Genomic DNA, 23,943 nt, shown 5'->3' on the forward strand with positions numbered 1-23,943 from the left:
CGTGAGACATGATGCTTTTGTCACTCCTATTCAGTGGATGGATGCCCATGAACACAAGTTCCACAACAACAAGGTGACGTTTATCTTAGCCTCCTAAGATGCGAGCAACGTGATTCATGCTTTTGTCCATGCAAAAAAGCATGACTCTTCCTTGTTCTAGTATCCTTTTGGAGTCTTCAGAATTACTTTGTCAGAGTTTAGATCCTTGAAATGTGGATTTGAATAGATATGAATACATGGCTCTGTTTGAAGTTAATAATATTGACTCTCTCCGGCTCTTAATAACATTGGCTCTGGCCTACTTGCTTAACTTCTATACTAATGCATTTTTTTTCAAAAAAAAAGAGAAGAAAACTTACCCGCAAGCAAAATACCATATATGTATATATGCATGCATGCATGTATGTATATATTGTCCTCTCATGTATCATAAGTTCATAACCTAAATTTTTGTCTCCAAATTTTGACTACTAAAGGTCAAAACAGGACTCTTATAATTTTATTTCCTATAAAGCCATAGATATATGGGTATTAATTTTAGTATTTATCTTTGGCTAGAAATTTGAAAGTGTGGATCTTTTTTTTGGCTATGTGTGGCTGGAAATATGTGCTTGCAGGGGTTAATGCACTTCCTTTCCATCAGACTTCCTCAGCTTCTGTTGTTCCACTGTCAGATTTTGAAAAAAATATAGATAAATTTTGGTGTGCACCAACTAGAATGCCATGTTTCGTGATGAGTCCTTCTGCCTAAAGTTCCACACTGTAAAAATTCACCACATTAGCAAAAGATTGTCATGATATTGACTGTAAAAACCACAATTTACTCTTACCACTCCATGGAACCAACTTGGCTCGTAGTTAGATCCACTTCCTGCCTCCTTTTTAATGAGAAAGTTTAGGATGATAATAATGATGTCATGATGAAGATCATGCATAAATTGATTCCAACATGGCCTAGTATTGATTCTTGATCTTGTGGCCAAGTGGGAGCAACTGGACAGGAAAGGTTTCCAAACATGAGAAAAATACAGAGCAGAGGGAGGAATCTAACTTCGAGGAATTTTATGCTTGAGCTTTCATTATGCGAACAAAAAAGTTTATTACAGCAAAAAAAATGACTGGAATATAGGTCCTTGTGAACCAGCATGGGCTAATATAGATCATGCATGATATGGGTATTGGAAACATTTTATAGTCATGAGCATCCATTATATGCAATTCTTGTTATCCACCTAAGAGGAAAGATTTCTTAAAGAATGAGGTTAATTATAGAAGAAGTTTTATGCATTGCTTCACCAAAAAAAAAGCTGGCCAAGATATTGTTATTAACAAATGCTGAAGATCTTTTTTTTTTCATGCACAACTAATTCAAGACTAAATGCTGCTTGCACGGATCTTCACATTTTACATTCATTCGAAAAGGTAAGAGATAGTATATTCTCTTACTATCCAAGACTTAATGTGTCGTATGACCAATAAAAAAACTTGCAAACACTCTGATTATAAGAATTTCCTGCAATTAAGGAAATTGGTTGTATAAGAGTTATGGGAGTGGATTACTGTAGCTTTTGATGGAACGGAAGATGAAGGAAATTAAAACCATAGATTGTAAAGGCCCGGCCCACAATAAAGGCTATTGCAGGCTAAGAAGGCCTTACCCCAATACTTACATGGGCCGGCTCAGTTCGCTTTTATTTACTCATCCAATGGTTGTGAACTCATTTCTTAGCGGACGGACGGTTGTGATGACTCCATCAGAAATCACCGGTGAAAAGAGCCACACCAGAATGTAACTCCGCTCAGCACCCTAAAGAACTTAGCGGCCCAACCACAATACCCCAACAAACATACACAGAGGGAGGGAAAAAGCTTCCTCGCCACGTTTCACTTGTTTCCTACCGGATCGACCGACTTGGGTGGATTTATTGCCGTACGGCATGAATAGTTATTTTGGTACTGTTTCTGGGCCCCGTAGCATTACTTCCTCGAAAATATTCTCTCTCGTGGAAGCCGAGCAAGCGAAGCTATATATTAAGAAATAAATCCCCTGTTAATACAATACCTTCTTTCTTTGCAACCCTTCGCCCTTCCGTCTCTCCGTCCCCGTCTTCGGATAGGGGGCTCCGCGGCCGGCGGCGATGGCGCAACCGGCGGCGATGACGGAACCGGCGGTCCAGGCGGCGCCGGAGGTGCAGGGGCGGCAGCAGCAGCGTCAGCAGGCGGGGTTCGGCCAGACGGTGACCGGGATCATACGGATGGCGGTGTTCTGGTACTTCGCCATGAAGTTCTTCTCCCCCAAGAAGCCCTCCGAGCCCTCCCATGTCATCTCCAATCTCTTCCAGAAGGGCGAGCCCTTGGTCAGTCCTTTCCCGATCCCTCTCCCCAAACCCTAGCTTCGTCTCGAAGTTTAGATCGGAGTTTTTTGTCTATTTTTTGAAGTAAATTTTATATTTTTCGATTGCAATCCTTTGAGTAATGCCATTGTATTCATTAGAAATTGCTAGAAAGGTGAATCCTTGGAACGAACAGTTCTGTATAGCGCTGGTCTTTCTAAAGATCGGATTTTTCATCTTAGAGTTGTATATAGCGCAACAAGGGCATCATCCAGCTACTGAAATCTCAAGTTTCTATTGGAATTTGTTACTTTTTTATAGATTTGCCTATTGTAAAAGCTAAAGTTATTGCTGTTCCAACCATCACTTTGCATATTAATAGAAAAAAGGTCCTTTTGAGATTTTTTTTTTTCAAAAAAAAGTTTTCTTCTTGTTTTTCTTTTTATATTTTCTGATTTCTACTCTTCAAAGATCTGTTTTGGTTTTTAGTTATTTGTTTCTGTTCTATTAGTTTTATCACTAATATGCTGACTTCTCGATACCATCTGCATGGGTTCTGTTTCCCATAAATCTGATTGTAATTGATTGATACTTTTTTTTGTCGTGGATTACTTGTTGACTTAGTTATTGTATTTGTGACTTTGGACTCTAGATTGAGTAATACTACTTAACTGCAAGTCTGCAATCATTATGATTTGGATAGTTGGAGCACCAGTTATCAAATGCATTAAGAACCTCAAATTTACATAAACCATGATTTTCGACAGCATGATTTTTTTCCTGGATGCATAGCTCTTCTTTTGCTTATCTTAAGCTTCTTAATGCCTGGACTTTTAGGTAAAGCAAAATCCTATTAGGAAAAAAAGTTTGATGTTCCTATAAAGATTGCAACGGAGGAATCTATCTTCTCATGATAATTTGAAGGTGTAAAGACCTTGTGTGCCAGACCTAAAGGGGGGCACCTCCATTTTACCCATTACGTCCAACATTAACCAGCTCATTTCATGAATCTTGAGTGTCGTATAACATTAACCTCCATAAACCTTTATAAAAGGTTTATTGCCTGCCCTATGATTTTGGTCCTCGAGTAATTAGGAAGAAAAGAAAGTAGGAAAAGTTGGTAGTTATAATGAAAAAGATAAAATCAATTTATAAATTTTATAAGAACATGAATTTGTTTTCTCTGTCTTACACGAAGCCATGAAAAGGATACCTTAAGGTATCTATGTTGTTTGGAAAAGAAGCTAGCTACTGAAGGGTTTTTAATCTTCTCAGAAACCAATAAACCGATCCTAAATACAATCTAAAGTTATGGTATTCCAACCTCAACCAAAATTTATGGTAAATCCAAAAACATTGGAACTTTCCATCCTAAAATTGCTGATTTTCTGCTTGTGAACTGATCAACACAAATTGATTTTGCATCAAATTGAAAACATTGGATATTTACTGCATTACACACTGTATCACTGCCCTTTTTAAAACTAAATTGGCTTTACTGTTCTTAAAGCTTACTGAGAAAGCAAGTGTATGCCATCATTTCCTTGTAAATTACATTGGACAGCAGAACAAGTTTTGCATCTAAATCTGTACCTTGGTTCAACCATTATTTCTTTTGAGGAATACTCTTGCCATAATTTAACTTTGACATGCGTGATATGTTTCTGCTCTTTATACCAGTTCTGCTTGTGTTTTCTCTATTATTTCTCTGTGCATGAGTAAATGTTGGTTGCTGCTTTTCTCTTGTCCAGGACATGTGGCTATATCTTTCTGAACAGGAGAAGTTTAATGACTTCGGCAATGATGATGCTCTTGTTTGGCATGAGGCAAATGTTCCTTATGCAGTTTGGGGCCCGGGTAGTACTAGGTCTCATTCCATGAAGTATTATCCATCAGAGGTATTGCTGAATAGATTATGCGGATCCAAGACCTAGTTTTACTAAACTCTTGGTTACAGTTTTCTACTTATCCATTCTTTTGTCCTTTGAGTCTATCAGACTTCGTGCTTGATGGGTAACATGTAACTTGTAGGCTGTGAAGCACAACGGGAGCCTGTATGCTCATGTTTTCTTTGCACACTCAGGCTACCCTCCAGATCCTAATGATCCTGAGTATGAGCCAAAATCTGCCTTTGGGAGGACACACCGTGAGGATTTTAATACTTACATATTTGTGAGACAGTTTTTTGTAAACTCCATTGTAGTGAACAAAACCTTCTCTTACTTTGTTACTCTTTTAGCTGTTGTGACGTTCTTGCCCAAGTCAAAAGCCGGTAAAAGGAAGAGTCTGCTGGGAAATTCCAAGGGGACTGAAAAGGAAGAACAAGCACCTGAGGTTTTGCTCTTCTTTTTTTTCTTTTTTTGATCGAACTGTAGGCTCCAAATGAATGTGAATGTTCATGCGAGTTTTGCAATCTTTTAACTTTCTTCCTAGTACTATTATTATGCTCGTGGTAGTTCCCCACCTCTTTCACTCCCTTTTTAGCTCCTGGAAGAATATGGTTGCCTTTATCTCCTTACTTTTAAGGTACCTGTGGCTTCACCTAAATTCTTCTATGTTCTTGTTACAGTTGAAGGAAGATACACAGGCTGAAGCTAAGGATGAGGGTCCGGTAGAATGGGTCTCCTATTGGAAACCAAATATTACCATTAATCTCGTAGATGATTTTACACGGTATGTTTGTTGAAAACTTTGTCTTATTTTTTGTCTTTAAAGTTAGTAAATCAGCAAGAATGTGATAGCATGCAACAACTCACATGCTATATACCACATCTTAATAATGATGATGCGAATGTAGAAATCTCTAAACAAAGATTCTAATTTTTTCAAATTATTGGAAAATCCCTGTTTACGAATTTCATTTGTTGGATGGTCAACCAAACTATCAATTTGTTTCTTAACAGCTTAAGTATTTAATTATTAGTAAATTTTTACTTAGTATTAATAAAGTATTTGTGAAATATTGAATGAGTGATACCATCAATTGCCATTTCTGTTAATTTTGGGCGTTTATGTGATATCCTATATGTTTTTCTCTTGTCACATGCACCTGCATCTGTACTTAACAATTATTTTAAATTCTTTTTACGATTTGAAATTATCTAAATATATTACTTTTGTTGAGAAATTTTATGCATTTTCTTGATTTATTAGTATCTAAGTGACCCTTGTAAAGGCATAGGCAGAATGCAATGCAGCAACTCTCCTAAAGCCCTAGTGGAACATGGAAGTGGCCAAGCAGTCATAGTTAAAATTATTAAAGCTATATAGGTTATGTAACTTATAGTTTCACATATAGAATTCAAACAAGTAGCTGCCAGATAAGGAGAAACAGTAGATGTATCTAATGGATGACTAAGATGCATCTGGATACATAGATTAGCTTCTCTTTCAAAAACATTATTTGGAGAAAATCCAAAATTATTGAGCTAACCTCTAATAGTGGGCCATCAAAAAATTGACAGCTTTATCACTAGGTGACCTTTTAAGATGGTCAAGCACTTTTATAGGTGCAGAACCTGGACACTTGGGCAGCCACCTGTTTGCAGTGTTTCGTGAACGCAGGAATTGAATTTGGAGAAACATCCAAGTGCCTGACTTGGTAAACGAAGAGAAAGGATATAGGAGATATATTATACTTATTGAAATCACTTTTAGATGTTTTATAAAGAACAGATTGACGCATATTATTTTATGTGATGTTTCATTCGAAACTCCATAATTAATCAAAGATACAATAAACATGATATTTTACAAAGTTATTATAATGCCTGCATCCTTATCCTAACTCCAGAAACAGTAAGGACCTACCCTACCTATCATGGTGGGCCAAACTCATTCTGAGGACGTCAGTTCTTCATCCATATCTAAATTTTGCAAATAAAGAACTTGAGAAACACTTAGAAATATTACATGTATCCAACTCGTGGCTGTCTATCGAACACAAATTTTTCAAAGTGGACCCAAAATTTCGGGTGACATAACCCCTCTCATGACTCGTGAAAGTAGCAAATCCCTAAGTGATGTGGCTACCAAAAAACTTAAGCAGGACAGGTGCCTACATAGCTGCCTTTGACAATATTTACTGATATAGCTCACAGTCATGTCAACATGTATCATGTGTTTTTGCTGCTGCTAGGAAACTGGCAACTGCGGTGCATCTTGAAGAAAATATAACAAAGATAATGCAAAACTATTTTAATTCTTCTGTTTTGTTACTTTTTGAATATGATAAACTGTTTTGTAAATTAAACAAGAAAGAAATTTAAAAATATGTACAAAAAATTAAAGGGTCATTCGGTATTCTAAAAGATCATTCGAATTATCTCAATGCATGTCATGATAAATCAGAATTATTCTCGTTCAACATCAAAATCTCAGCCCACAAGTTATGTATTTGGTTCAAATTTAGTTAAAAACTAAACCTCTTTTGGTTTTCCTTTTCATTCATTCAAAATGTCCCTTTACATCCAATTTCCGCCCATCCAATTTCCTTTTTCTCTCCTGGACCACATTTCCTGTTTCCTAATTCACCCAACTGGCAAATTCTTTCTTTTTCCATAAATATAAGATTTTGTAAGAGGATTTCAATTATGTTGTGATTCTTGGATGAATGTTTACCAAATCAGGAAGGAGTTGGAATATATATATATATATATATATATATATATATATATATATATATATAAATATAAAGAGAGAGAGAGAGAGAGAGCAGGGTTGGAATATATGACGAAATTTAAGAGTAGGGAAAGAATGTGCCAAGAATGGGAATTGGGTAATTTAATTATGGAGGCAAAAGTTTTCTGAGAAAAAGTGAGGATGTCCTGGAAATAAAAGCTGTCTTAGGGAATCTTTTAGGGCACATCCCAAATTCTGAACTCCCTTTTCATATTATAGTATAGACTTCTATCATATCTCAAAAATTTAACTCCAACTTTTTTTTTGATATCCATCAAATTTAAAGTTGATAAGCCTACCTAGTTGTCAGGGAGTGATTTCCAGGATGACTGAATTCTTTGCATCCCATGGGAATATTCTGTTTCTATACGTTAGTTATATATTTGATGGCTAATAGACTTGCAGACTGTATTGTAGACTGTGGTACCTCTAATGTTTTTATCAAATGCCAAGCAGTATTGTAGCTTAGGCAGTTTGGCACCCTATAAAATGCTGACTTGAGTGCCTGATGTATAATTCTCTTTAGCTTGCAAACTTTGTAAGGTGGTCAGGAGATGAGGCTATGCAGCTTTTGTGTTTAAGGTGTGCTTAGGGTACATAGTTTGTGGCAAACATTATATGAAACATATCAGCAAATAAGAATATGTCAAGAGCGATGTAAAAACATTTAATTTGACCTGAAGTCACAGCATAAAATAATGGACACTATCTGTTCAGTTTTGTTATATTTCTTTTTCTTAAAAAGGTTTTGATTCATGATTGATTTGCAACATGATGCATATATCATTTCTCTTGCATTATCTTAAATTTTGATGTGCTTGATAGACATCTGATATCTTCAATCTATTGCTTTTTTTTTTGTCATTTCTGTGAGCGTTTCTTTAATTGTAAGGCCAGCTAATTTCTTTATTTCTCTCCTTTGATTGCAGATACCCTCTCAACAACATTCCTCCAAACATCATTGGCTGTATCCAGATACTTACATTTTGTTTAATTAATTGGATACCTCAGAGCATTTCTCTACACTATGTTGACCATAGTTTGGCATATTTCTTGCAGAAATATTTCTTATTATCCAGTTTTTCATTTTATCCAGACATTGAAGTTATTTGTATTAATCAAATTAAACTCCAAGGTTTATTCTCATCATTAACAACATAGTTTCCAAACATATCCCAACTGCATTTCATTGTGGTTTAAACAGAATCCTTTCCTAATGCCTTTGTTTACAAGAAGGTGCACATTGAGATTGAGGTTCTATCACAGAGTTACTACTAGTAACCTCTCCACTGCATACAGTCTGGTGTATAATGTACATAATTGAATTAATGCGGATAAAAGTGAATCTTATTTCAGTTTCATTTTTGTTATGAATTAACTTGTGCTTTTTTTTTACTTGAAATAATTAGATGAGCCTAAAGTTTTTAACCTTCTAGTAGAACAATTTTAATATCACCATTAGTTCAATCCATGGTAATTGCTGCAATTCTAATACCTCTTTTTTATTCAAAATAAAGTTACTTTTGTTTTCTGCAAGATAAATTTGTGGAAATGTCCTTTTGACTGTGTGAAGTTATAAAATGAACTAAAAAGGAGGCCAACACATGCACATATATTATGAATGATAAAATTCTATTCCTTGACATTGGTTTTGCAGATCTGAATATAGAGCCTGTTACTGGGAACTACTACCCTACAGTCTTCTTCAATGAATTCTGGCTATTGAGGGATAAACTGATACCACTCAATGATACTGTGAAGGAGTTGCCCCTTAGTCTGGAATTGGGTCCAATTAGCATAACTAAGTGGCAGTTGTTTTTACAGATGGAGCAGTCATTCCAGATTCACCGTAATTATGGAAGTATGCTTGAAGGCGAGGCTGACGAACTCAAGGTAAAAGTTTATGACATTGAACTTGCTAACTTAAAAAGCCAAACTTTTGTGATATTTTAAATTTTTAAAATGTGGATCTAAAGATAGATTGGTCCAGCAATTGTTTATTTTGGGAGAATATTTAGTCAGTCAAAATTGCAATGACTTCATAGCCTTGTTTTCCTTTTTCACTTTCCCTTCCTGGTAGTTGGTTGAGCAATTGGTATACCATGCACTAAACTGATTGACTGTAAGAATTTATGATATCCCATATTTGCATTGATAAGGAGCTTTATCTTTCAAAAATAACAAAGTGATCTTTGACACTATCGAATTCTGTTGTATGAATCTGTAAAACCGTGAGGTTCCTTCACCTTTTATCTCCATTCTTATACTGCACCATATGCCTAACCAAGTTTCTTCCTATCTATAGTTTACTTGGATCACTTGGTTGCTGATAATTATGACAGGTTTGTATATCAAAAGATTGTTGACTAATATGATACATGAATTGCTCAAAATAATATCCTAGATTAGGTTATTAACGCAAATTCTAGAACTACTGCTGTCTAAATTGGGTGGGGAAAAAAATAGAGAGTGCAGGTTCAGCTTGCACAGAGTCATGAGACAAGTATAGACATAAGGTAGCTATGAATTTGGCAAATTTTATTAATTGCTATAAATTGCCTATAGGTTAGTTGATATCTTTTTTTGATATTCCATTTGATTAAAATGTATTTGATTAGTATACATTCATTTTCCTGATGCCTACACTATTTTGTAGCACATTCCATCCTGCTCTTTTAATCCCTGTTGGCTATCTGTTTGTCTGTTATAATTATGTATCTATATATACTTGGGTGTTCAATCCCTCATGTTAACTTCACTCTTTTGTTTTTTTTCCCTTTTTTCCACAGAGGGTGTTCTTGGAAGGAAATCCTTACCTGCTGGTGGTGACGATGGTTGTATCTGTACTACATTCTGTGTTTGATTTCCTGGCTTTCAAGAATGGTACATTAAGATGACTATTCAGTTTAGACTTCAATTATTCTTAATTTTTTTAAATATTATCATGTTTGAATACAACATGCTAATTATATGTGTTCTTTGCAGATATTCAGTTTTGGAATAAAAACAAGTCTATGGAAGGGTTATCTGCAAAATCAGTGGTTGTGAGCTTTATTTGCCAACTGATTATTTTTCTTTACCTCCTTGATAATGATACCTCATGGATGATCCTGGCTAGTTCCGGAATTGGTGTCTGCATTGAGTTTTGGAAAATTGGGAAAGCCATGCATATTGAGGTAAGTTCTATATATGTTGAAGAAAGGCAAATCTAAAGTTGACCATCAAATGTTTAAAGGAACTTTGTAACTGTACGCCTCTGTTCGGCTTTATCAATACTCAAATAACTTGAAAACCAAATTTCAGTTAAAGATTGAATGTGTACTTGGTGCAAAATATTCAGTTAAAGTACCAAAATGAAACAACTTGGCCAAGTTATTAGTTCTTTGTCACTGGACCATGAGGAAGAGTTTGTCGATCAGAATGGCTGTCATTGATACATAGCAAATATTTTTTAAATATTCTTTTGATTTATATGGTTTGTTAACATCATTACTTTTTGATTTACTTGATATGTTTTGACTAATAGTTTTAGAAATCTTCTCCTCAGTCCTTTATATTACTGATTGCTACTGCCTTTTTCTTCAAAGTTTGATATTTTTTGGTCAGCTTTTCCGAATGTTTGTTGTGTTAGTTTCTAGATCCTTCTGGTTTCAGACCTTTTTGACATCCAATTTAGTCAAAACCTTGCAGGTGTCTTTTCAGCTCTCTTTGTAAGTGTAATGCTTGTACATGAGATTTCATTTTAATTTTCATTAACTTTTACATCAGATTGACAGAAGCGGAAGGATTCCAATGTTGAAATTTCGAGACCGTGAATCATATTCAAAGAACAAAACTAAGGAGTATGATGATCTTGCAATGAAGTATCTATCATATATTCTTTTCTTTCTTGTGGCTTGCTTCTCTATCTATTCTCTCATATACAAGGAGCATAAAAGCTGGTATTCTTGGATACTTTCTTCTCTCACCAGCTCCGTGTACATGTTTGGTAAGTGTTTTCCCCCTTCTATGAGAAGTAGGAAACTAGTGCAGTGCATTTTATGTATTGTATGAGAATATTCTATCACCTATGTTATGGCAGTTTGTTGGTGATGACATAGATTTCCATTATCGATATGAGACGTGAAGGTCTTAAAGCAAGAATTTTGCAGCATGGTTTTGTCAATATTAGATATTTAGATCATTTTTGTAAGAGCATTACTACTAGAATTTCGTACTTAATATATAGATGAAAATGACATTAACATGGCAGTATCTCAACGTCTCTACTTTGTACTTTTGACATTAATCATTATGTTTTCATCAAAAAAAATGACACTACTTCATTATATTAATATGATTTGTATATTTGCTTATTATTTTGGAATGCTTTATGTAACCAAGACCTGAATTGAAATTGTACTTTCTATTTGGGGTTGGCTACATCTTTTATATATCTTCTTGAACCTGAGCATGCCTGTACTTATGCACAACTTTCCATAATTTCTTGAGTCGCCCACTCCATTTTTCAGAACCTTAAGCGTTGACTTTGTTTTCTTTTTATTGATCCATCTGTAGCCTTCAAATCCTTCAGAAAATTTTGCCATCTATTAGTCTAACATGTTTCCAACTTTTTTCTGTTGTAATTTTAGTAGAAATCTACATCATTCCTGCCATCTATGTCACATTTTAAACTTTATCCCCTTCACTGTGAATGTGCCAAATATGTTGACCAATCCAATTTTGGGGGGCTTACTTGTATCGCATTCAGTTTTTTCTTACTAGCATATGCCTTATTCACGAGTTAGAAGTGCATGTGTCAAATATTTTTTCAGCATGTTCTTATCTTTCCCCATTTTTGGGTATAGGCAAATAAAGATAATAAACAATTATAATCTAGGGTATACATTTTTGATTTTTAACACCACCTTCATATATTCCATTAAGAATTTTTCTTGTTGTAAGTTGAAGACACAATAAATATATGAATTGTGAGATTGGAGAATGTGTTATCTTTCAAAAAAAAAGGGGGAGTTGTAGGAAAACAGAAGCAACTGTCTTGATCTAGGCTTAACTGTGAAAGGTGTGTTATTTTATAATTAGTAAAGGATATTATACTGATAGCACATATGGTACAAAAATAATACAAGTAAAATTGTTATACTGGAAACAAAATATGCAAAGCAATGAGTGTATCTAATCTAATCAGGAATAATTTCTTTGATTGTAAAATAGCCATTGTTTTGTTAAACAAAAGTTTATGATTCTCATGTTAGGAGGGTTGGTTTGTAGCTAGTGAAGGAGAATAAACCAAAGCTTGTTCAATGCATTGCAAATATTTTACATATGACAATTATATTGTGCAATAGAGATAATAACTAAGTATGTCTAGTGATCCCCAACCATAAACAACAAGCTTGCTCCCAACCCTTTGAAGTGCCATAATTAATCCTTCTCCATCCACTTCTATCGAAGTCTAATTCTCTATCAACACAGGCTTCTAAAATTTTCTTATATCTCTTACATGATAGACCTCCCTTGGACAGCTCTAAGTTAAGGTTCCATGGAAGGGTTGACCAAATACTCTGACCACCTATCTATTTAAAGCTGACCTTGTAGAAAAAATAGTATTTAATTTCTGGTCAAGGCCAATTTAGGGAAGAGAGGGGCTTGCCTTGATGCTTACACTCACTACTTGGTACTAGAGAGATCTACTATATCGGCTGACGAATGATGCTTAAAACCGTTGTTCTTAGCCTTCTCATTTATGATCTTGTTCTTTTAGTTTTGTCCTTTCTCATCATCAACATATTATTATCCACAAATAACAAACACCACGTTACATTTATCTGAATTAAGTTCTAGTTATTGGATTGGTACCCATACCAGTAACCAGCCTGTGAACCTCATACCATGTGTCAGTATAGTACATCTTTGGGTACCTACTCTTGGTATTGGGGGTGTGTGGCAGGGTACTGGTTCCCTACAGGTACGGTACCATTAGCCCCATATCAGCTGGTGTGATCCAGTATATAAAGCCTTTTCTAATATTAATATTTTGTTTATGATTACTGTAAAAGGGTATGCGCTTATTGTTGATCCTTGGTATAAGCTTGTTGTGACTTAAAATGTAAAACCGACATACAAATTTGAGGGGTAGAGTGAATAGAATGGAAATAATGTTTTAAAAGCAGGGATATCATGAAAATGTTTTCCTCCCATTTTATTTTCCAGTAAGGAAGACCAATTACAGATAATAGATGAAAATCAAAAATATAATTTATCTAATGGAAGATATATATGGAGAGAAAATGGAAAATATATTTTTTAAAAGATATAACAGAAGGTGGGAGGAAATATGTCAAAAACCAAAAACCAAAAAGAATAAGTAGAAAGATGAAATGTTTACAGTTGGATAATGAACCATAGCAAGATCTTTCTCATTCTAGGACAATATTGAGATCTTATAGCAAGTGTATAAGATGTGATTGGTTATAAATGAAAACCATGTTGATTTTCTTTTTTAAATGATCACAATATACAGTTTTAATCACTTGTTATGTATCAGCCTAGTTTATACTATGTCTAAAGCTTATTAAGCACATGCATTCCATGTCTAAAGCAGTTACTGTCTCCCTAAACTTTTCAATAGAGTTCTCTTTTTCTTCTTCTTTGAGTTATGGTCTCTATGACTACTTAAACTCAGTTATAGTGCTCACTTCTTGATAAAATGCTGGAAGTGGAGTTATTTCAATTCCTAACTAAAAATTTTGAGCTGATTTGAGTTATAATTCAGTTTTAATGTTTTTTATACTTTCAGTATTTGGAGTACTTCAAACAATTTTCTCTTAGGAGATCTAGAATTTACCATGGAGCTTGTTGATTGGCAATTTGTCTCTTGTATAATTGATTCCCTTTTTCTATATTGTCTGCAGGTTTTATCATGATGTGCCCACAGCTGTTCATAAACTACAAACTTAAGTCTGTAGCTCATTTGCCCTGGAGACAGATGACCTACAAATTTCTCAACACTATCATTGATGATCTTTTTGCGTTTGTCATCAAAATGCCAATGCTGCATCGTCTATCCGTTTTCCGAGATGGTAGGTGTGCTATAAGATTGTATATTTAATCCTGTATAAGAACTGTTTAAGTACAATTTTCTGTTTACTCTGATTTATAGCGTTACTGCAACATCACAATTTTGGATCTAGAGTTACTGATCCAGTTTGCATCTCTTGTTACTCTACTCTCCTTGACTTTTTGGGCAGGTTTCCTAACTTTGGTTTTTAGTGGGATATGTTGCCTTAAAAGCATCTCTGAGATGCCAGTATTTAAAATTCTTTCACCTGAACAATATATTCTCCTTAATTTTCTTACTCTCTTTATTTATTATGTGGGTTGCAGATGTTATTTTCTTGATATATTTGTACCAGAGGTGGATTTATCCGGTAGATAAGAAACGCGTTAATGAGTTCGGCTTTGGAGGTGAAGATGAAGACCAGAGCAATCAAAGCTTGGTTGCCAATGATGTGACCGCGGCGCAGGATGGTGATGCCAGGACTGATGGCAACAAGAAGACCAATTGAGCTTGAAGATTCATATTGCAGTAGTTGCCATGGCATGGCCTGTTTAAAAATGGTTTTGTTTCCTTCGCTGTGGGATATAAATTAGCCCCACATCTTGTGTTGGCCATCTCTGCCACGCGGCAAAATTTTATGGCCAAGCTTGATGAATGATAAGGCCACAATACTGACCATTTGATGTTGCAGTCCTTCACACACTATGAACGGTAGCTTGAGGTATGGGTTGGATGTACTCTAGAGTTCATCAACATTGCTTTGAATGTTATTAAACAAGTCAGTAGCCTAAAAATCAACTCTTCCCAATATGTTGGCATGGTTAACTGCCGGTGTTTTATTCCTTTAGGGCAAGTCAGGTTTGTTGTGTTGTAACTCGGCCTTAGGGAGATGTTCATGGGTATGTACCAAAAAAAAAAAGAGATGTTCATGGGTCAAATCATGTTTGTCATGTCCAGGCTGAGTCAGATATTTACGTGATCTCAAAGTCATCTTTGGAGTTGTTTATTCTTTGGATGACACTGCATAAAGGTGGTTAGATTGGTGGTGTTTTCCTTGGGTTTTTTCTGAATTGTTTATTCCTTATGCTGACCCTGCTATATAAATAGCAATATTTAATCGTTTCAGTGATCATTTAATTACTCATGCTTCTGTGTATAAACTCTGATGCTAAGGTTGCTCTTTTGCTATTGGCAGGTTGGCAGTTTGACTGTGTTTCTTACTTTCTCCAGCCCTACTTTTTTACCTTCGAATTCTTTCCCTATTCACAATATTTCTTTACTTAATATTTTGGAAGTTCTAGGACTAATGATCCAAATAGCCACCATTGTTTTAGATCATGTTGTGTTTTCTGACACACTGGTGTTGTCCAACTGATGGTACTGCCGGTTTTTCGGAGACATGGGTCCATGGAATAACTTTGCACGTAGTTGTCTGATATTAGATGTCTAGTCAATTAAAAAAAAAGAAGCTACTTCTTGTGTTATGGTTTAAGCTGATATCAGAACAAGTCATGCCTCCGACTCTGTCGATCTTGCTCATTCCATTGAAAGTTTTTCTGCAAATTTGATCGACACTGGACTCAATTTTTTTCTTTGCTCTGCTTTAGAATTTAGATCAAGCAATAATAAGAGAAACGGTTTCGATTCTTGTTCTCTTCCAAGAACCAGGTTTTGGTAAGGGCAGGGCATGCATATGCTCTTAAGGACGTTCCTCGCATTACAAGCAACTGATTGAACCAAGTTCTTAGCCTCACACCTTTGGTGAGTCGCGAGTGTTACAAAATATCAACATGGTGTAATCTTGTCTTGAACATTATGATCCAAGCTCTGCTTAGATTTAGATTTAGATTTGGACCTAATCATTGCGAGCTCGATAGATTCATCTACCAAGATTTGCTTGCCAAATTCTCTAGTCTACTCTGTAGGCAACAGGACTTGGGTTAGCCATTCTTTCACCTCTCTTAGTGGTGCATGTATTGGAATAAACTTGAGCTCAAACAACTCATGCATGCTCAGAAAACATATGCTGCATGCATGCATGCATATGGCAATGATTTTAAGGCATCATTCCCTGAACGCTGCGCCAAAACATTTCCATTCTGAGTCCATGGGAATCTGTGGATACCGTGCTCCCCTAAATATCAGTGGTTACTATTTGTAGTAGGCTCAGACTTAGGAGGATACGAGGAAAGATATCCGGTAACTGGTACTCTTTCTTCGGCTGAGCCGAGAAGGGGTGGGAGCGGAGCCTTCGGTTGGAGTTTTAAGCCGGGTTCCTGCTGTGGTGTGGGGCCCATCGTTTCAGAGCCCATGTTGCTCTCACTCTCCTCCTCAGATGTGCTCCTCTGGACTGCCAGCTTTATGGTCAAAGTGGAGGTTGGAGACAGCTGTCCAGAATAAAATTACTGACCTTTAATCAGTTGTTTTACAGAAAAAAAAAAGAGAATAAAACACTCTTACTAGAACTCAGAGATTAACAATAAATAAATAAAAGCCTCTTGGATCTTCAGTAGGTCAGAAGTTATAAGGGTTTCTCTGTTTGCCCCCAGAATGCACTCAGGTCTTGGGAGATATCACAAGTATGCCCTACTTTGCCATTGCCACTTTAGCACTTTGCAAGTAGTTATATTCAACTGTTCCGGCCTTAGGGCATAGATGAGACGGGAGAGAAGTTATATCTTACATATTATGCATCATATGATCGTGCATGCCATCAATCACATTATTCGCATAGAAATAATCTTATTAAAAATATATAGCGTAGATGAGGTGGGACGGCTGCTAAATTTTAATTTTATTAAAAGTAAAATATATACATTTTTGGGAAAAGATAGAGTGAGCGTATAAGAAACGTGAAAATTATAGCGGCATTAGCAACTTCATCTTCATTATTCGCACATCTTATATATATCTACTCCTCTTCTACTTAATTTATTTTTTATTTATAAACATAAGAGAGCAAACTAAAATTATAATACATTTAATTAGAAAGAAGATTATAGTGATAAATACTAGGTCCAAATCCCCTCCAATCTAACATTGAATTGTAGAGCCCAATTTGTAAATAACAAATTGTTCAGGTATTATAAAACAGTTTATGGTCTAGTAGGATTTGTCACATATATTTTTTATAGAAAAGATGAGCCCATCAAAACCCCTAAAAAAAAAAATTGTATGGTCCATCATTAATTTGATTATTTTGATTGATTTATTTATTAATTAATTATTTAAGAGAACCGGTTTTGTTGTAATTGCAAGGTTCATGGATTTGAACTACTGCAGTACCTTTAAGATTCGTGTCTTAAAATAACTTTTTTAAAAACTTTATTTATTTAATTTTTGGGATGGGCGAGGAAGGTACGGGCCACGTACGCATAATCCCACGAAGCTGTCCAATGCCCAGGGATCTTTGACCAAATCAGCAGCCACTTCAAGGAAGACCGTGCACCATATCTTCCCCCCTTTGCTTTGAGATCCGTGCACGTCTCCATCACTGACAGAAATTGTTGTTAAAAATAATTATCCAAGGATTCCATTGTTAGTGCTCGTACACCGAGAGCGCGGACGGCCGATCAATTTCCGGCGTTGGATGGAGATCGGACGACAATGACGAGGAGGAGACATGTCGGGGGACGGGCCACGTTCTGCGGGACAAGGCTTGCAAGTGGAACCCACCTCGGGTCCACCGTTGCGTGCAAGTCCATGTACTCCACTTGCTTCTTTTTTTTTTTTTTAAGGTACGAACTCGAGTGCTCTTTCGGATCCGAGATTCCAATTACCTCCCGGGAACACGATATCAGCCGTTGAGGCTAAATCATACAGTTAGTATTAGTTAATGGGTGTTGTCATTCCATAAAGGGCAAGCTGGGATTTGATTTTTGTCACGGAAAGCCTTGATTTGATTTTGATTCCTTGTGGATGTTTTCGCATAGGCAAGCTTTTCGTGGTAACTGTTGAGAGTTTCATTCCTCTTGTCTTTTAAAAAAAATAATAAAAAAAATAATAAAAAAAATTATGCGAATAAATAAATATTGCTACGAATCCCAAATAAAGTACTAAATTAAAAGAAGAGAAGAAAAAAAAAATTATGCCACATGGCATGAAAGGATTGGTGTGATTCCTGAGATGGGGCACCAAGCCACCAACGCATTTTATATTGATCCCAAATATAGTACTAAAATGAAATCAAAGATAAGAAAACATTGCTAGCAACATGATGGACACAATTCATAAGTATTGATTCAAATGATGTATAAGTCAAATAATCCAAATTATTTTATTATCAAAAGCAATGGTAGATCGGCGTGGAAGCACACTTAAATAACACAAAAATTATATTGATTTTTAAAATATTTTTTCTTAACTTGATCATGGTAACTTGATATTGCTCGGATGAGATCATAATTTTTCCAAAAAAAAGATTTTTTTTCACTATTGCTAATATTATTTGATTCTCTTCTTCAACTTTCTGGCAATGTAGTTAATATTATTGAAGAAAATTATACAAGATTTGCAGCAGAACTTGCGAGCCAAGCTAGCAAAGTCTCTTGCCTTGTTTTACAACAAGAGACCTGTGTTCAATATTATCCTTGTTTTGATGTGGCTGAACTTTCACTTGTGCAAGTTTTGAAAAAACAATATATCTTAGCTAAGATACCAATTCTCTTGATATGGGATTCTGCCATACAATATTTTTAAAATTTTAAGCCTCTTTAGTATGCAAATGTAAATTAGTTTATCGAGATATCAGTAAATAAGATATCAATGCACCCTATAAACTTATTTCAATTTTCCATCTCCTGCATTAAATGAATTATACAAGAACTTAATATCATATAAATGCCCAAACATAGTGCTTCATTTTCATTGTACTGCATCAACTAGAATGTCAGTACCTAATTCTTATATTTCAAGCGTGACAATTAAATATCTTGATATTTTCAAAGTTTCTATATATTCTTTTTTGGTTAAAATTAGCCCAGATCTAAATAGATCCAATCTGCGAGAAAAAAGAATTTTCTCAACTCACTTTACTCAAATCTATTCTAAAAGATTTAGTAAAAGATAAAAAATTTGATGAAAGTACAGTATATATCTATTTTTTAATTAATAAATAATAAATTGAGATACATAGCTCTTATTTATGCTAGTGATCGAGGTCTGTCCTTATAAAATTTGGATCAAATTTCTCTTCCCATTCAAATAGAACTCATCTTTTTCAAAATAAACATGACTAGTGAAAATAAATATAAAAAAGCTAAGATTCTATATGAGGTAAATCTTGGCTCCTCTATCGAGTTTTTCTTCAAATGCTTTTACCTAATTCTTTTTAGATTGAGGTATACGTTCGGTCAAAGCTTTTTTCAAATAAAAAAAATTCAATTTGACCGATCCATTTTAGGCATAAATATTGGAATTTAGGTCTAATTGCTCGGTGTACCACACCCTTTGAGATGCATTGCCACATCGTAAAACTCAAAAAATTATCAAATTTAGAAAATAAAAGAATTATCTCAATCAGACATCGTACAATCAAGTTATATTCTTCAGAAGTTTGATGCACGATTTGACTATCCAATGTGATAGATTTTGCTCCTAAATTCTATTTAGCTCTGTCCATAATAATCAAAATAGTCTGTATCAAGTCTGATGACCTTTCTAAATTATCGATTAATTTAAATATTAGTCATCAATTAATCTAGCCAATATAGTAACATCCAAACTTTATGTACCATCAAATGGTTGCTCATATGGATCAACCCTTGCGACTTAGGCAAGGAAGCAAGGATTCGACGATAGTTGTAATAAGGGACACTTAAGCTAGATGAAAAGGAAAAAAAAATAAAGCAGAGGATACATGAGCTGATGAGTACCTGTCACGCCCCCGCCTCTGCGAGGCACGTGAGGCACCTAGTGCCCATGTGGGGGCCACATGAGGGGGGAACACGGGGCTCCCCTGCCAGATATTGTCCGGTTCTGGGGCTTCACGCAAGCGTCCTTCACCCCTCCCCGGTTTTGTTTTCCACCCAAAACGCGTCTGCAGGATTAGGAGACACCCACCTCATATGCCCAGGCTCTGGAACGAGTCTTTCCGATGTGGGACTATTGGGCCTCACACCCTTCCCACTATCGGACAAGAGCCGTCCTCAGCTCTGATACCAAATGTCACGCCCCCGCCTCTGCGAGGCACGTGAGGCACCTAGTGCCCATGTGGGGGCCACATGAGGGGGGAACACGGGGCTCCCCTGCCAGATATTGTCCGGTTCTGGGGCTTCACGCAAGCGTCTTTCACCCCTCCCCGGTTTTGTTTTCCCCTGCCAGATATTGTCCGGTTCTGGGGCTTCACGCAAGCGTCCTTCACCCCTCCCCGGTTTTATTTTCCACCCAAAACGCGTCTGCAGGATTTGGAGACACCCGCCTCATATGCCCAGGCCCTGGAACGAGTCTTTCCGATGTGGGACTATTAGGCCTCACAGTACCTACGAGCAGTTGTGCAGCAAACTGGGAAACAAATTAAGGTCGCACCGCGTGCACAATTATGACAAAGTCCTTAGAAAGGATAAAGATTTGGAATCGAGTCGAAGGAGCATGAAAGCAAGGGGGTTGATGAGGGTGACACATTACTTATAGTTTTTTTTTTCTTCCGAAGATTATATTCTTCTAAATTGAAGTTTACATAGTTCGTGAGAATTATTTGGATAAAACATATAAAGGGAGGAAAATTTACATGCTTTGCAATAATTATTTGGATAAGAATAGTTTACCTTCTTGAAATGTTTAGTCAAAACTAAGATGATTAAATAGACACTGCACGGAAGAAAGGATTAAAAAGATGGCAAAACATATTGTAAATGTAGCACCATAGTTGACTCTATGGTTAATTTAAACACTGGAAGTGTTTTATAGAATAGTTGAATAATTCTTTGAGACATTATATATATGCTTCATAATGTTTTGAATGTTTTAACATGAGATGGCTTTTTCCTTTGGGTGTGCAAAATTTTCCATCCTCTCTGCCAAATTTCCATGTCAATGAACTTGTGCCCGAATCTAACTAGAAATTTTCCATCTTGCATGCAGATGCAGATAATATTATTTGTTCATGATGAGAATTTTGACATGGAATGCATGGTGATTGCTTTGATGGATTTTTGGCATCTAATGAAGGAGTCCACAAGTGCCGCCATAGCCAATGGTGAAGATGACGAAATGGTAGCAGCGGCAACAAACCCAAGTATTATAATAGAGGCAGAGGCAATAGTCGTGGTGGTGGTGATGTTGTTGATAGTGGTAAAGTTTTTGTTTTCGAAAAATATTAAAAATATGAATTTTCTTATTTTTATTTTTTAAAATAATAAAAATATTTTTTTAAAAAAAATAAAAAATAGTATTATTTTTATAAATTCCTATATTTTTACTTTTTAAATAAACAAATAAAAATAAAAATGATGCCATGACCCTAAGTTAACACTCCCTTGTCTCCCCAAAACTTGTTTTTTATAATTTTAAAAAGCACAAGACAATTTTGGGCACTAGTCAATTTGCTAGTCTATGCAGGGGGTGGGGGTAGGGGTAGGGTAAGAGGGAGGGGGTGCGAAAGAGTACTTAGGACCTACTAATATTGTCTCTATTTCCCATATCAATCCCTATCTGCCAAAAAAAAAAAACAAAAAGAATTGAATTGAGTGGTGATCAATATTGGCGGCCTTTACCCATATCAAGCAACAAAGTTGCCCAAACCAGGTTGGTTGGTTGGTTGTAGTTTCAGCTGCATAGGACTTAAGCAATAACATGCAACCCTCATCCATATTTGATCCAATTTAATTTCAGGTCAAGGCTTAAGATATCATGACCCAATTGAATTACTAGCATTCTGCATGCTTAAATCAATTTGACTTGATCTAAATCGATCCATTTCGAACTGACCTAATGGTGAATCACCACAGAGAAATAAGGAACAACTAGAAAGAATTTGTTTCGCGTCCATGATCGTCAATCCAGTACAATCCAAATAAAACACTTGGCATATGATCCAAGCCAAATCAAAACCTTAACCTGTCCACAAATTGGGTCTTCCAAACGATTGAAAAATTCTTGACCCAAATCTGGCTGAAACCAACATCCTTTGGCTACGGACCTATGGCTCAACCATGCGCTCCATCTTAGGGTGATTCCACCAATTCGACGGTCCTGATGAGCGGACGGACACAAGTATACAAGCATTAACGGCTACGCCAAGCCGATCCGCCGGCTCGGAAGGTCGCTTCCCTTGTTATATCTAACTCCATGCCCTCTCGAGCCGAGACCAAGAGCGGCTAAAGCCACAAGCCGGCTAACTTCGCTAAACGACAAATTTCTCAACATGAGCTTCCCTAACTTTACCGAAAAGTCCGCCGTCAAACCAATCAACGTCCATAACAAACTTTAATGTTAAATATTAAATAAATAGATTAATATAAAATTTAAAATTAGAGAATATTTAATTATCCAAAAGTACAACTCTTCACCTGTTAAGGAATAATAGAGTACAAATATAAATTAAATTTGGTGATAACTCATAAGTTAGGTGAGTTTAGATTCTTATAGTTGGATTTGGATTTTAGTTGATGGATAAAGCCTACCTATCTTTTTCTTCTTTCCTGTGGGCTCAGGGAATAAGCTCTAAAGCGATCGGTTTGCCTTGTAGGACTCACTAATCCAAGTTTGCTTGGGATTGGGGGTGGAATACTGAATTCTGGAGCAATAGATCTTTTTGATTCTACTAATGTTTTAGGCTTATCTGTGCGAATAATAAAATTGAAAAATCTCGTCTTCTTTGCACTAGAACATATAAATAGATATATGGACCTAAGTTTGTCATTGATAAATTTTAAGGTTCGCCCGGTTAGATGGTTGTAAACTCATTAGAAAAAAAAGTAGTAATTCAACTTAGGTCTTTGCTTACCGAGTAGTTCTTTGTAGAAGCGAAGGAAAAAAATAACCTCAACTCGATTTTACAAGCATTGCATGAGTTCATAAGTGGAGTTTCAAAGACTAATTGGGTAAAGGACATTAATATATTACAGAGTTTCTTATGTTATTACATATTGATATAACTCACTCTATGAACATCGTACATGTGATTGTTTTCGTAGCCTTTTAGTGTGGATATAAAGGTGTTTGAAATAGACAACAATAGAGAAGGCCCTTAAATTGTGCTAATACAACTCCAAGATTTGGCTCGACCGGCCATAAGCTGTAATATTTATCTAAGAGTTGCATCCAAGCTACCCCCTGTATTAGGATGTACATGAGTAGTACAAACTATACTCTAGATGAAAATTTAAATTTAAAAGCCACGAAGGTTAGGTTTATAATTTGCTCATGTATTGAAATCTAGCTAGTGCGAGACTTGCTACCATGGTTCTTCTCAAATAACAAATCAAATCAAATTTAGTAATTTTAGTCTCAATTTGCTTCTATATTTTGACACGCAAGAAGCATGATATGAAAGGTGATGACACCGATGTGTAGCATGGAAAGGAATCATTTTTCATCATTATTTGTATCTTATATGAGATCCTATCTATCTTCACCTATCTCGCTACATCAAGCAAAGAAAAGCCAAATTTGTTCATAACATCTTCATAACAAAATTGAAACATCAATATTATTGTGATAAGACCTCCATGGAATCCTATGCAATCTACAGGAAAAACTCACCAAACAATGACAGGATGTTAACCCATAAAAACCATCTCTTACCTAACAATTAAAAAAGGACCATATCTTAGATATGTTCCAAGCCTTTTAGCTTAGATATTATATATAACGTTCGACCATCCTCTCAAGTCTCACCTTAAAGCAAGTGCCTCTTGCCTCCGCATTCCC

At 35.8% G+C, this 23,943-nt stretch overlaps 1 protein-coding gene across 1 annotated transcript; it reads left to right on the plus strand.

Annotated features, from left to right (window-relative positions):
- The first annotated feature begins 1,952 nt into the window (after window positions 1-1,952).
- LOC103704797 (uncharacterized) lies at window positions 1,953-15,217 on the plus strand. Its single transcript, XM_008788239.6, has 12 exons — window positions 1,953-2,357; window positions 4,085-4,231; window positions 4,365-4,479; window positions 4,573-4,667; window positions 4,903-5,006; window positions 7,943-7,980; window positions 8,671-8,906; window positions 9,803-9,896; window positions 9,999-10,189; window positions 10,782-11,001; window positions 13,928-14,095; window positions 14,400-15,217. The coding sequence occupies exons 1-12, from the start codon at window positions 2,139-2,141 to the stop codon at window positions 14,579-14,581; spliced, it is 1,809 nt and encodes a 602-aa protein (XP_008786461.4). The 5' UTR covers window positions 1,953-2,138; the 3' UTR covers window positions 14,582-15,217.
- The last annotated feature ends 8,726 nt before the right edge of the window (window positions 15,218-23,943 follow it).

This window comes from Phoenix dactylifera, chromosome 4, assembly GCF_051530095.1.
Source record: "Phoenix dactylifera cultivar Ajwa chromosome 4, Ajwa_hap1_PhDact_Kaust_v1.1, whole genome shotgun sequence".
Lineage (NCBI taxonomy): Eukaryota > Viridiplantae > Streptophyta > Magnoliopsida > Arecales > Arecaceae > Phoenix > Phoenix dactylifera.